We start from the raw sequence: 16166 nt of genomic DNA on the forward strand, positions 1-16166 counted from the left end.
TTGTTATTCTCTTAGCTTTTTTGTCTCAGCCAAATTACTTAAAAAAATAAACTGAATCATTAAATACGCATGGTCAGTACTTCTATGAAGTTTTGACAAGTATGTACAAGAATGAGTCAACATAGAAGCACTTTTCAAGGGGTTAATTACAAAAAATATTTACCCCATTTGAATGGTAATTTTTCAGACTTTATAAAGACTGAAGAAAAAGTTTATAACTTTTGGTAATTAATTTTTATTTTCCACACACTTTCCACTACTAAGAAAGGATGAAGGTATGGAGTAACTAGGGGAAAGGGTAGCTCATATCTCCTGGGCAAATATGAATTAAACAATTATTAATGCTTGCATATTTAAGTGTTTATGACACAAAACTATCAATAAACCAATATGTCATAAACTATGAGGAAACTATTAAAGAAAAAGACCCAATTGATTATTTATAATTTTCTTTGAAAATGTAAGACACCAAACTTGAAAGGATCAAAAGTATTTTTTATTTGATGGAAACCTACAGATGACAGTTTAGATGACACATCTAAAGTGCTATTATTATAACTTAAATCAGATAAACCTTTATAATTATTATGCTGTTTACATTTAAATTGTTCATTTTAATTCTAATTTCAACAAAGTACACTACATTTTAATATTTATCAGTTTTCACAATGAGAGTGAAATAAATGACAATGTAATATAGAAAACCTCTCAGAGAGAAAATCAGTTCCATATCCAAAAGTATTAACTCAGAAATTTACTTAAATATTATATCCATATCAAGATATTGTATCAGTCTTCATAGTACCTCTGTAAGACATGAGGTGATGTGATATATGAGGCTGTGTGTCTTGATATCCCTATTTTACACAGAGAGAAACAAACAGTCCATTTGGTGGTTTTTAAGGTCACATACTATGTCAGGATAGCAGTAGGAGCAGAATTATCCTTGTATTTTTCTTTTGAAGTTCAGTGCCTAACATAGCATAGAAAGAGTAACTGCTCAATATATAGTCATTGAAAGATAGCCATTCAATGGATAAACCATTCTGTGTTTATGTCTTAAACCATAAGACATAAGAGGGCTATCATATTTTCTCCCATTCCTTTTCCTAGTAATTATAACAGGTAGAGGAACAGTTGAACAATAAACATTATCTACTGTCCTACTCATGAATGAACATCAGTATACGAAGGGGCTTTGAAAGATGGTACCATCTGGTCAGACCTGAAATTGCACACTTCCAGGTCACCCCCTTCCCACAAAAAAAAGGATGCTATTAATCTGGTTTATTGTAATGTTGGCTTTTGTGGTGTATATTGGGTCTCCCATTACCTGGCCAAGACCAACTTCTTCCACAAAAGTCTGTAAAAATCCATTATTAATAATGAATGTATTACTAAGGATTTTTGTAAAACTGATCATACCTTGAGTCTCAACAACCTTAGTTGGTCGTAGTCCTTGAAAATAAATCACGTGACTATATAGGTTCTGGCTAGCTTAGACCTTGCAAAATCATTGTAACACCCGAAAGAATAACTCAAATTATTAATGAGTTACTTTGTCGTAAGTTCATTTGCAATTGTAAACATGATATTAGATTGCAGAGACATGACTTTCAGAGTTGATAGAAAAATGTTGTAAGAACCTGAGTATGTGTATCATTAGGAAGATGACAAAACCATAACAGTCATCTCCAGTGATACAATATCAAGAAAGTTAAAAATCATCATCCATGTCATGAGCAATGATCACCCATTACCTGAAAGCAAGTAAGATATCTCATGAAGACAACTATGGTTAAAATGTCTCCCTTAAACTTTGATGGCACTCATATTTTTTTCATTTTGAAAAAGAAAAGACAATTTCACCAAGATAATGTATTTAAGTGAAATTAAATAATTTTGCATCTGTCACCCACATTTAATCATTGATCTAAAGTTTCATCCAGGTGACAATTTCACGAAGAAACAGTGTGGAGAAATCTGAAAATCCCCATTACATTTACTTATATTTCAAACAAATAACTCAGCAGACCTGCCTAACTGGAGGTGTACATCTACTGGAGTGAATATCTTAATTGTAGTTCATGGTTAATCTTAGAGATAAGATTCACCAAGCATTTGTTATTTATCTTTTCATGTCTAAAGTTCAGAGACATTTTGAGCTCCAAGAATATCACTAGGAACTTGTAGCACTCTTTGGTACAAGTGTTATCCATTCTAGAGCATTGACACTACTAAAATAGAAACAGATTGAACAGAATGAAACTATTCAGCATCATCTTATTAAGTAAAGTGAGCTTAGATATCCACATGACACAGAAGAGTCACTTTAAAATAAGCTGTTGTACCCTTTAAACTTAGAATGCAGTCTATATTACTATTTGAAAAATGAAAATCAAACTGAAATCAGGATTTTCATTTTGTAATTGCATCAATCACATTTAAAAGACCAGTATGAAGTAAACTTTAAATTAATTTGTGTGCAACCTTCCAGTGAGTGGAAATAGAAAAATATAAGCATATCCTACTCCAAAGCAACAAACAGTAATAACATATTCTTGATCACCAGACCCTTCAACATTTTTGCTTATTATTCAATCCCTTTGACTACCATGTCTCTATATCAGGCAGAAGTGTATAATGTTATTAAAAAAAAACTGGATTGCATGATTTCCATTGCCTGTGTCACTGTGAACAAAACAGAAGATCCCATTTTCATAATTTTAAAGCACTTATAAGGGTCATGTATGTGTTTCTACTGTCCCTGTTACTTCTGTCCTGGAGAATTTGGTTTGCCAGGGTTCTCTCCAGGGCGTTGTGCAGGAGTGACAGGAAACTGAAATCCATAGCCATTGTACCCATCCAAGTAAACACATTGGAAGAAACTGATGGGACCTAAGGAAGAAAGCATGGTGGTCTGTTAAAACAAGCATAATTTATGAGCAGGAATAAAGCTAGAGCACTGAGGTCGTATGGCACTGTAGGTATAGTCTCAGGTTCCACAGTTGGATCACCCACACAGCTACTGGCAAGTAAACCTCTAATGGAACCTCTCTGTCTTGGATACTTCATTCATAAAATCAAGACAACAAAAACCATATATAAAAGTGGAAATTAAATGCATCAGCATAGGTGAGATACTTAAAAATCCTTCCTGGTAAGACCGTAGGAACTCACAATATAAATGGCTTGCACAAGAACATCAAAATACTTGGTGTATATTGATGTGCATAGCCATCTAGGGACTGTTACCTAGGAACAGGTTTCAAAACATGATCTTATCAATATTCTAAATAACGTGTGTGTGTGTGTGTGTGTGTGTGTGTGTGTGTGTGTGTGGTGTGCGCATGTGTGTATTATGTCACAGAGAGAGTGGTCCTGAAATTTTTCATTAGTTTTCATTTTAAAAGGAGCTCTCCTGAGGCAGCTTATTATTCTTTTAGGAAATGCTCCCAGGTAACAGCTATGAGGAGAAAGCAACACAGGAAAATTAAAGACAAGCAGGGGTGAATAGTACAGTGGATTCAGTGTGAGCTCTGCACTCAGCCTCAATTCCCAGGAACAGCTTTGTTAAAAGATGGAGAGCTAATTCTCTCCCTACTATCCTGAGCACCTACTGATGCTTGCTCCACTGTTTTGTATCCTATCCTTTTGCATTCTTCTAAACAATCACTTTTTTGCAGACTTTTTACAGAGGGCCAGTAAAAGAAAAAAACAAAGTTAGAGATCATGTGAGACTTAGGAGAGGTAGACAAATCTATATGAGACTTAGGCTTATGAAACCAGAAAAGCCAAGCATGGGTAGAAGGAAGCTGAGAGAAGCAGAAAGGATTATTCTGACTCCATCAGTGAAGCAGTGACCTCAGTCACTTGGTTTTCAGGAATGAAATTAGTTTGGAGAAAAATTATGTTTAGTTTTTCTTCTGTCCACAACATCTGATCTAGGATTATTTTCTGTTTTATTCTAGCCTCAAACAGAGGAAGTAACACATCTCTCATCTTCCCCAGGTGTGGAGGTTATGAGATTTGGGGGGTTGGACAGGCCAGAGAGGGATGGAGACATTTATCCACTTCAGATAAATGTAGGCACTGTCCTGACCTGTTTACTTAATGGACATGGAAAAAGCTAATAATGAAAATATCATTATGGTTGCAAATTTAGAGCTTATATAAAAGGCTCATGAATGCCAAGCTATATAGAAAAACTTCATAGTGAGAAGAAAATAGGAAGTATTATTTTTTATGTAATAAGTTCCCCAAGTGAGCTTAGAATATTTGATAGCTATTTACTAAAAATATTTTTTAATTTTTAATTAAAATTTTTATTTTGGGAAAATATTAGATGCATAAGCAAAATATAATACCGAGAAATACTATTTGCTTGCCTAGTTTCTACAAAAGGCAGTATATTGCAAAACTGTATTATGATATCCCAACCAGAAAATTGGCATTGACATAATCCCCCTACTCCTGTTGAATTATGTTTTAATATTCATTAATGAAATAAGAGATTTCAAGTGTCTATGTTACATAGCTGTAACTTATCATTAGTTATCAATTGGAAAAGTGTTTGCTGTATACATTGGAAACATGCAGATTGAGATATAATTCCTTTTCTTATGGAATTTTAATAATACCCAAAACTATCATAAGACTATTTTTCTATATTTCTTACAACTTAATTATATGAAGTTTTATAATTGATATCTTTCTTATCTGTTGCAGTAGTCTCAGCAATTAAAGCAATATTTGGAATATACTAGACACTCAATAGTTTTTTGGTGAATAAACTATTAATGCAGAGTAAGAAGCATTTACTGTTATAAAACATATCTTAGTAATTTCCTCCAGAAATACATATAAGAGGCAATAAAGAACTCAATGACATCATTTTCTCAGATAATGTCTATTTCTTTACTTTTAAAGCATTATGTGAATCAAACTTCAGTTATATCCGTTTCTAAAATTGCTTCATCTAGTCTGCCGGTGGTGATTTTATTTAATACATATGTAGATTCAAAACTTACACCACTTTACTTTCAGAACAAAAATGTCTAATTTGGAGGTACTGGGATAATAAGAATCCCAGGAACTGAACACTGAATTTTGCAACTGCATATGAATGTTGATGGAATTCTAAAATCAAGAATCCCAAAAACTGAATGTTAAGATCCTGCCATATATCTTAAAAAAAATCAATAAGAACCTTGAGTCTTAGAAGTGAATTTCCCAGCAATTGAATTGTTAAAACCTATTTCTACATTTCTTCTACTTGATATAAAAAAGTTCAGCATATCACTTCAACTGATCTATTATACAGCAGACAGTAACACACATTTAGCAGAATTCAGCCAGAGTACTCAGGATCAGAACAGTGTAGAATGGCTGGCTATAAATGCCACTTTGATCATTATTCGTAATTCTCCCAACTATGTGCCTCTTGTCTGACACACACAAAAAAATGACAAACTTCACTTTGAAATATAAATGACCTACTTTAATGTTATCCTTCATATTTGTACTAAAAATCTTTTTATTCTAATACTGTTCACTTTGAAAGGGTCTAAAACTTAAATTTATACATAGCATCTTTCACGTAGAATGACTTTATCATTGAAACCTAATTATAAACTCACTTTTTTGCTTCTTTGGGGAAGACACGTCTTCAGTTTCTAGAAGATACAAAAATGTGAAAGTAAATATTAATACATTTACAGATATTGTTTATGAGAATATTTATGAGAATAAATATCCTGAGAATGTCTACACAAGAGCACAATATGAAAGAAACAGGAGCTACTTTTCCTCTTTATAGTACACTCTAGGATTTTATTCAGGTTATATTCAGACTTTCCTTGTAACATTTAATGGGCAAGAGCCAGAGTTGGGAGGACAACCAATGGAAGAGGAAGCAGCAGGCTAGGTCAATTTCTCAAATAGAAAATTGGCCCCAATATGTAGGACATTTAGGGATGAGGACTGGATGACAATAATTTGTTTCTTGTGAAGAGGTCTTTGATGCTCAGACTTATAATATGATAAGGGTGGGATCTGGCTCTAAAAACTTCCATCTTTTAAAATGTTAATCATTTTTATTTGTTGGGAATTTCTTATTCTTTTAGTCATTTTGAAATATATCCTACATTATTGTAACTATTTACCCTACTGTGTTATAGAAAATCAAAACTAATTCTTCTTTGCTAAAGGTGCTCAGTCCCCTTATATAACTTCTTATATCCCCTCTCCTACACTCCTATACGTCCCAGTCTCTAGTGACTACAATTCCACTCTGTTCTTGTGTAAGAGTGAATATTTAGTTTCTATCAATGAGTGAGAACACTTGGTTTTCCTGTGTCTAGTTAATATCACTTAACATCATAACTTCCAATTCAATTCACATTGCTACAAATGACAGGATTTCACTCCTCTTCATGGTTAAGAAATATTCCATTGTGTTTACGAACCATATTTTCTTTATTAATTCATCTGCTAATTGGCATCTAGGTTTATTCCCTACCTCAGCTATTATTAATAGTGCAGCAATAGATAAGGGAGTGCAAGTAATATTTTGGTATAATGATTTAATGCCCTTTGTATATATTCAAGCAGTTGGATTGTTAGAACATATGGTAGTTCTATTATTAGTTTTTAAAGCAATCTCCATAATATAGGGCAGTGCTGTGTTAATTTACATTTCCATCAACAAGAGTTCATGAATTCCTCAGAAAAGTGTCTTAAAACAAGTGAAAAATCTCAGCTTTCATTTCTTAACACTTAGGTACCAATTTATTTCCTTGTGCATTTCTCAACACAGAACTTTCCACATAGTTAAGTCTGGGCATTGCTACAGCACTTATAATTCGATGGGCAGAAGAGCACTAAAGCAAACTCTCATTGTCCACAGAAAATGTTGGAAGTAAAATAGAAAGTACTCATTTTATGTCAAGTCCAAACTAGCAAGTGAGGAAACCTTCAGAAAACAATAAAAACTCAACAAGTTTGCTCAAACCCTCACTTCTCAGATGGAGACATTTTGTTCTAGAAAGATCTGATTAAGACTTTTCGTCTGGAAATGGCCAGTTTTTCAGTGTGCCTGTCCTCTGGTTTAGAGGGTTTGAATCCTGCCTTCCTTTCCTATCCTTTCCTTTCCTTCTTCATCTTTATTTTTCTCTCCTCCTTCCCTTCCATCCTTTATAATAGTACTATAGTAGAGATGACATCTCAAATTTTCTTAGTAAAAAGTCATCCTTGATGAAATAGTCATTTTGTACTCCTTTATGAAAGGAAAACTGTGAAGGAATGCTCTCCTAGATTAGTCAATAAATACATCTGATACTTAGTTGTAAAGAAGTTCCTTCGATTTGCAAAAAGACATATTTCCTAAATAATATTTAAAATATTTTTATTAAACATTTTTCTACCATGTAAATGTTGCCTAGAAAAGCTGAGAACTAGATCAAGAATATTTAAATAAAACAATACAGACAAAACATCTCAGCCTTGAGAGAAATTGTGCAAATGAACTAACCATAACAAACTCACCTTTAACTGTCTTTGGAGCCGGTACATCTTCAAAATCTTCTCCTACAATGTAGGGCAAGGACACATGAATTAGTTAATTTTTTTAGTTTTCCCTAAGAGGAAATATTGTATTTAAAGGTTTTAAAGATTCACAAGATCTCCTAATCTATAAACTCGGCATCAGGTGAGCTTTCTAAGAGGAAAGCGCTTCTCCAGCTTGGAGTTAGGATGGAGGAAAGTGCTGCTGTGCCCCACCATGGTCACAGGTTGGCAAAAGTCAGTCAGGGGAAGGGTCTTCACAACACCTCCCCTCCAAGCCATCGTGAACCTGTGTCTCCTCCTCTGACTTTTAAAAGTCCTTTTACAAACCATAACTTCATCTGAAATTTAGGAAACTTGAAGCAAATGGATTCATATACACAGTATAGATCAAAAGAAAAAAACATAACCACCCACATCATTTCATGATTTATTAGCAGATAGATTAGGGCATATTAACTCTTTTGACAATTTTACAAAGCCCTTAAATGAACGCATGCACAGGCTTTGTTCAACTAATCTTCAGCAACCATTCCAAGAATGCACAATAGGGAAAGTAGGGTTTCTTCAATAAATGGTGTCAGAAAAACTGGAAATCACATCAAAAGAATGAGATTGAACCATTATCTAATAACATACACAAACATCAACTTGAAAGAAATTAAATACTAGAATTGAAGTTTCAATAGCATAAAAATCCTAGGAGAAAACCTGGAGAAAGATCCTTAAAGGTGACCTTAGAAATGATTTTATGGAGATAACAAGAGCAGTGCATGCAACAAAGGCAAATATAAACAAGTGTGGGATTATGTCAAACTACGAAGCTTCTGAACAGCACTGGGCACAGTGTTGCACATCAATAATCCCAATGGCTAAGGAGGCTGAGGCAGGAGAATCACAAGTTCAATGCCAGCCTCAGCAATTTACCAAGGCCCTGAGTAACTTAACAAGACCCTGTCTCAAATAAATAAACAAACAAACAAACAAACAAAAAATAAATAAATAAATAGTTCTGAGGATGTGGTTCAGGGGTAAAGTGCCCCCGAGTTCAATCCTCACTTTCCTCCCACCCTCCAGAAAAGGAACACCAAAAGGATCAATCAACAAACTAGAAAGGCAACCTATGGAATGCGAAAAAAGTATCTGCTTAACTATGCATCCCATTTGAGACTAAATCCAAAATATATAAGGAAACCACATACATTAATAGATAAAAATAATTAAAAATTTTCAGCAATGACAGAAAAATGGGTAAACAGGTGCAAAAAATGTATTCAATATCTCTATTATAAAAATGAAATCAAAATCATGATATTATATTATCCCTGAAGGAACATAATTATCAAAAGGCAAATAATAACAAGTGTTGGCAGGGATTTGGACAAAAGTGAGCTCCTTTGTGATGGGAATATAAATTGCTGGAGTCATTATGCGAAGCAGCATGAGGATTTCTGAAAAAAATAAAAATATAGCTACCATATAATCCAGCAATCACTTTTATGGGTATATGTTCAAACATACATCTGTATTTTTATACTTGAAATATTCTAAGACACACACAAATAATAACTACATGTACTGATAGATAAGTTTATGACTTTGATTTTCATAATCATGTCATAAGACATATGCACATCAAAACATCCACATTGTACACCTTAAAGATATGTATTTTTTTGCTTGCAATTATACCTATAGAAAAATGAAGAAAAAAAGGAATCAAATTTGAATGAAAGCTCAAATACATAAATGATGGCTCAAGTTTTATTATGAAAATCACTTGGACTTTTCTGCATTGAACTTATAGACAGACACCCATTGGAATAATGTGGAAGCAATCTTAAGACAGAGATAATTCTAACACACTATAATTGAGTAATCTTTTAATATTCATCACAAATTTTGGTACTTATAATTATGTGAAAGTGTGTTAGCTTTGTATTATTAATTTAGGTTCGGCATACCAGCTGTTCACTAATAAGCAGAAAAAAGATAAAATAGGTCATTATGCAAATTTTCTCTAATAGGAAGGAAATATGACTTTTATGGAAAGAAATGTGATTATGAAAAATAACAAAATGGCTAAAATTTTTTTTTGCAATAGACTACTAAAGTTTTGATTTGATCAATTTAAAGAATGTTTAAATACAGACTTAATTCAATTAAATACTAGATGATAAAACTATGGCCTTACCCTGTTCAGCCATTTTGATTTGATCAATTTAAAGAATGTTTAAATACAGACTTAATTCAATTAAATACTAGATGAAAAAACTATGGCCTTACCCTGTTCAGCCAACAGCTATAATGGTTATGTGATGTTTCAAAATAATATAGTATCTATATTTAAAATAATATATGAATACCTATATTAAAAATAATCTTAATTTCACTTAGTAAAAATCTGCTTATTTCTATGGAAGATCTATACAAAAGTAAAGCTTATCCACAGGAGCATACATTTTATTTTTGTAGATTATAACACACCTAAAACCAATACAGTTATTCTCTGGATTCACTTGCTCTCCTTAGAGAAATAAATATGAATAAAATAAAAATCTGGGTCCTTAGAATTCTGTATTCTGACAAGGAGTCAGCTGGCTTTAGGGGAAGAACTGAGTCATGTGTGAATTCTGCAGGATAGTTGGAAAGAAGTTAAGAAGCACAAAAAGCTAAATTGCAAGCCTGGGCTAATTGCTTTGCAGATGTAGCCCCTGTGTAAGCAACAAAGCAGCAGCAAAAAATTTACTCAACTAGAAGTCACTTCAATGGTCACTACTCAAAATTGAAAAAACTGAATAAAGCACTTACAGTCCAATTACATTTACATGTTGCACATTGATTGAGGAGTGGTTATGATAAAACAAGTATTTGGCTCTGAGGAGGTACAAGCATAACACCAAGAAGTATCAAGATATGCCCATGGAATTAAAGAGCAATGTGTTTTTGGTGAGGGACAGTCAAGAAGATGGTCTGAATAAATTCAAATTTGAAATGCACTTTAAAATACTCTGACAAAGGAGGTGATGAGTTTAAAGAGAAGACAACAATATGGAGTGACTAGAGATAGCAAAGGACTGAAGATATTCAGGAAGCATGGGATGTGTTCTGGAAAGGGTGTAAAGATTATAATGAGAAAGGTCTTATACGCCAGGCTGAGTAGTCTCTGTGGAATTTCTTAGCCAGTGAAGGTTGTTCAGGAGACAAAAAATATTTTAGATGTATTTTTTTTAAATGAGACTAGAACATTAGAGAATGGATTCGGGGGCGGGGGGGAAGCTTAAACTGTTTTTATAGTCAACATAGAAACAGTATTTCTGCAAGTAGGTATCACCAAAGGCAATGAATATAAATTAAGCTTTCCAAGAAGAATAAAATTATTAAATGCAAGTGAGTATGAAACATCGGCTAAGTGAGAGATATTAGAATATGCTGTTTGAGTTGAGGAAGATAGTAATATATCCCCAGTCACAAGGCAACCCCAAGGAAGTATAGGTCTCCTGAGGATTACAAAAAGCTCAGTTTTCTATGGCCATATGTGCTGGGCCAGCAATGCAAACATAGACCAAATTTTCATCATGTCAGATTAGGCCCCGACTTCCTTAACAAGACTCCTAAAGCACAAGAAACAAAATCAAGATTTTTTTTTTAAAGAATTGGAAATTCAGAATTAAGTTTATTTTTTAGGTGGTGTCCCCACTGAATCTAAATTCCCTTTTCTTATATACACATTCATCATATCTTTACATAATTACCAGTACTTAGTGAAACATGACATAAAAATATAATTCTGGATAGAACCAAGATTTTAAAATAGCAATTAAAATTATTTCACAAGGTGTTATGTATTCATTTTATTTCAGAAATTTATAGTAATTAAAGTACTAAACAAAGCACTGTAATAATAAGTAGTCATATGAGCCACAAAGCTTCCCCACTGTATATTTTATAACCCTAAAAAACTTGGGGGATTTTTTTGAGATACCAATTTAAATTAAAATAGTATTTATCAGAAAAAGAAATGAAAATGATGAAGACTGATTTTGTACCATGTTTTGGCATTAATATGCAAAAACATCCACTCAAAAATTTGAAAAACATATCTCTCTTTAAAAAAAATTTTTAGATGACATTAAAGAATAATTGGGTTTTATTTTGTAAGGTATGATAATGTTACTGTGAATATCTTTTTTTTATTGGTTGTTCAAAACATTACAAAGCTCATGACATATCATCATTCATACATTTGATTCAAGTGGGTTATGAACTCCCATTTTTACCCCAAATACAAGTTGCAGAATCACATCGTTTACACATCCACATTTTTACATAATATTAATAAATAGAATGGACTCAAATTAAAAAGCTTCTTCTCAGCAAAGGAAATAATCAATGAGGTAAACAAAAACCCTACATTTTGGGAAAAAATTTTTTGCCACACACATGCCAGATAGAGCACTAATCTCCAGCATATAAAAAGAATTCATAAAACTTAACACTACAAGAACAAACAACCCAATCAATAAATGGGCTAAGGAGCTGAACATTTTTCAGAAGAAGATATGTAGTCAATCAAAAAATATATGAAAAAATGTTGAACAATCTAGTAATTGGAGAAATGAAAATCAAAACTAAGTTTGCATTTCACGCCAGTCAGAATGGTGGTTATCAAGAATACAGCCAACAATAAATGTTGGCAAGGACGTGGTGAAAAATGCACACTCATACATTGCTGGTGGGACTGCAAATTGGTGCAACCAATCTGAAAATCAGTATGGAGATTCCTTAGAAAACTTGGAATGGAACCACCATTTGAGCCAGCTATCCCACTCCTCAGTCTATACCAAAGGACTTAAAATTCACACACTATAGTAATGCAGCCACATCAATGTTCAGCAGCTCAATTCACAATAATAAACTGTGGAAGCAACCTAGATGCCCCACAAAAGATGAATGAATAAATAAATTTGTATGTATACACAATGAAATATTATTCAGCATTTAAAGAGAATAAAATTATGGCATTTTCAGGTAAATGGATGGAGGTGGAGAATATCATGGTAAGAGAAGTAAGCCAATCCCAAAAATAACAAAGGCCGAATGTTCTCTCTGATAAGTGGATGCTGATCCATAATGAGCAGGGGGGCTAGGGAGCATAGGAAAAATGGAGGAACTTTGATTGGGCAAAGAAAAGGGAGGGTAGGGAGGGTGCATGGGGGCAGAAAAAAATGGTGGAATGAGATGGACATCATTACCCTAGGTACATATATGACTGCATATATGGTTGTACATAGTGTATGACCATAGAAATGTAAAGTTGTGCTGCAATTATGTACAATGAATCAAAATGCATTCTGCTGCCATATATACCTGATTAAAATAAATTAATTAATTTTAAAAATTTTAAAGAGGAATGCAGGATGTGTGGAAAAGTTTATAAATGGTACGTGTTAACAGGCAAACTGGGTGGGTTATGAGATCTTCAATCCTAATGGTGGCAACACAAGTGAATACTTCTTAACACTGGTTGTTGAGTCCTACTAGATATTTCTTCATGTGTTAGTCATACACTCCTGATAACAACCTCATGAGGCAAGAGCTTTGTACTGAATCTCTTGTACAAATGGAGCACAGAGGGGCTGAGTTGCCCAAGGTCCCAGAACTAACAAGAGGCAGAGCTAGAACACGAACTGAAATCCACATAGAGCATGGCCCCCTGAATGTTGCGGCCACCCAGAGCTTGAGCTGAGCATGACTCCTCAGCCTTGAGTAATGAAGATGTTGAACTGGCATCTCACTTAGTGGGAAGCAAGTGGGTCTTTCCTTCCCCCAGCTAGGAAGTGCATCTCTGGGATTGGGCATCACCCAGTGGGACTGGGCTACAGCCCCCTGTTTCTTGTAACACAATCCCTTGCCTTATTTGGGTGGAATATTCTATTGAATGTTTTTCCCCTAATAAATTCAGCTATTCGGGGTGCATTCACTCTCTTGTCTCTTGTCTCCCTTACTCTTCTTGCCTTCCAGTGTGGGAGCTGACATCTGAGATCACAGAGTTGTCCCTGACCCCCATAAAAGGTATTTCATTGTTTGTGTGGTCTTTTCTTGCTCACCCAATTCATGTGGAGTAACCTTGAATCCAGCGCCTATGCAGGATGTGGGCGATACCTGAACAAGGATTTATATTTATTTCTAAAATAGTACTCCCGCCACTCTTCTAAGCATTTTATGAAAACTGACACATTTTACCTCCTTAGAAAATCTTTGAGGAAGATTATTACTATTGTCATTTCACAGGAGAGACCATTGAAGGCCAAAGAGGGTACCTATGGCTCTAGAACTGTCAAGTATAGCAATTGGAATTCAAATTCAGACATTATAGTGAGTTCTCAAGATTGTGCAGTTTGTCTCTGATTCCAGAATTTGTGCATTATATTGCTTACACATATCTTCTGGCAGGCTCTAACAAAGTCAAGGTACACATGAGCCATGCATTCATGTAGAGAGACATAAAGAAGGAGAGGTTCTGCCACCCTTTATGAATAACAGAGGATGCTAAGTGGGTCCCTCTCACTTCTAACATTCTGTTGTCCTTAAGTGTGCATGAGAAGTTACTTAGTCATATTTGAAAATGATGAAAATGAAGAGGTAAGTATGTCTGTTTTGTTTTTGTTTTTGTTTTTTTGCCTAACCACTAGAAGTAATTTAGATAATCGTTTTCCAAACAATGAAGAAAATTTATAGACTCCATTCTTCACACACAAACTTAATCCCAAAGGAACCACAGATATCAGTGAATCTAGCATTTAAAGCAGATGCTCCACAATAAGAGTCACAAACAGATGGGATGTCTTCTCTGTGTGGCTACCATTTTAATGCATTAATTACACTACTGTCAAGTACAGGAATTTGAACAGCTCTTTTTTACTCCAAATTGGAGCTTCAGATACAGAGTGTTTAAATAACTATTAGTTAGTGAAATAAATTAATCATGATAGAGAGGCCTGGATTTTGCTTGTTTCTTTTCATTAACTGAGAGAATTTCTCCTTTCTCCAGTTCCACAATCTGCCTTAATGAATATGTGTCTGTTTCAATACTTAAGAAAAATGTTATTCTGTGGTGAAGTGTAATAAGCTGAAACAGCCAGTAATTCTCTCTATCCTCTGCCTAAAAGTTTGTACTTATTTCCAAGCTTCATCTGAAGTCAAGTGTTTAATCTTTAAAGCAGGTAGAGTCTTTGGGAAGGTTTAGGTTATATTTTTATCCCCACAAAGTCAAGGGTAGTCTTGGCTCTATGAGGATCATGAGATGCTTTACAGAGTAAAAATAAAATGGGACTGTTTACACTCTGTGTGTGTGTGTGTGTGTATTGAGGGGGACGTATACTCAAATGACAATATGAATGAGTAATTCCAAGAATGAGAAACCATTTAGTCTAGTGTAAGTACTAATGATAGATATGGTGTCCATTTACATTATTTTTAATTATGTGAGCTTGATATATGAATTTGCAAAAGTTACACTAGATATTACAAATTTATCATTCTTAACAGGCAATCATGGCTCCATTTTTATTTTCTAGATAAGTATTTATCAAATTGTCCTTCACACAAACATATTCACAGTGCTCCTCACAGATGGTTGGTGTGGGGAGCCATTCTGACACGTGATTGGGTGACTCCCGTTAAGGGCCTGAGGCACTCTGGCTGTGTCGGAGTTATCCCGACCCTTTCCTGATGAGAGAGCCCATCCGTGTGGGGGTGTGCGTAACCACTGACCCTGGAGACCCAATCACTGACCCTGACCTTGGAGTACAGCCCCCCCTCAACCTTCATTGGATGGAATTCTCCCCTGAATCTCTTGTTTCCCCCAAATAAAAGGCTGATCCCCGGCGTGTTCGCTCTCTCTCTCTCCTGCTAGCCCAGAGTAATCCTCGCTGCCCTGCTGAGCGGCTGGAGGCAAGGAAACAGGGAGACCGAGCCGTCTTGGACCTAGCATTAAAATAAGGTACTGTCTGTGTGTTTTATTTTGATCTCTTCTAACTAACTGAATGCCAGAACCTCATTAATGAAACCACTGCGCAGGCCGCGTGGTAGAATTGGCGCCCAACGTGGGGCATTCTGAATTAGTTAGATTGAGTGGGAGCGCGCGCTAAAAAGATTAAGGGAAAGAAATAAAGAGAAAGGAAGATAAGGAAATAGAAATAAAGAAATAAAGAAAAAATAAAGGAAAGTAAGGAATAAAGAATAAAGAGAAAGAAAAAAGTGACATTTGAGTCACAAAAGTACCGGAAAATATTGAAGGAAAGAGACATTAATTTACTTAAAATGGGAAATTCTACTTCTTCGGATAAGGAAATGTATCTAACTATTTTAGACAGTATAATTAATCAGAAAGGAAAACAGATAAAGAAAACTCAGTTATTGCAATTCTTAAAGATTGTAGGTGAATATTGTCCTTGGTTTTGTGACCAAGAGTCTCCAAATTTACTTACTTGGGAGAAATTAGGAAGAAAGTTACAGAGAGTTTGTCTTTCTACTGAAATACCTGGAGGCATAGAGAATATACAGAAAACTTGGACGGCCCTAGAAATTTGTCTCTTTGA

At 34.5% G+C, this 16166-nt stretch overlaps 1 protein-coding gene across 6 annotated transcripts in view; it reads right to left on the bottom strand.

Annotated features, from left to right (window-relative positions):
- Positions 1-474: 474 nt before the first annotated feature.
- Positions 475-16166, bottom strand: part of TRDN (triadin) — a 400855-nt gene continuing 385163 nt past the window's right edge. For all 6 annotated transcript variants that reach the window (XM_081295982.1, XM_081295978.1, XM_081295980.1 and 3 more), the window contains 3 exons: positions 7546-7587; positions 5640-5675; positions 475-2898 (listed from right to left, as the gene is read on the bottom strand). In XM_081295982.1, the coding sequence (XP_081152108.1) occupies positions 2771-2898; positions 5640-5675; positions 7546-7587 (206 nt within the window). In that variant the 3' untranslated portion in view covers positions 475-2770. The remainder of the gene's footprint in view (positions 2899-5639; positions 5676-7545; positions 7588-16166) is intronic.

Source organism: Spermophilus citellus (assembly GCF_964194105.1).
Source record: "Spermophilus citellus genome assembly, chromosome: 5".
In the NCBI taxonomy this organism is placed as follows: Eukaryota; Metazoa; Chordata; class Mammalia; order Rodentia; family Sciuridae; genus Spermophilus; species Spermophilus citellus.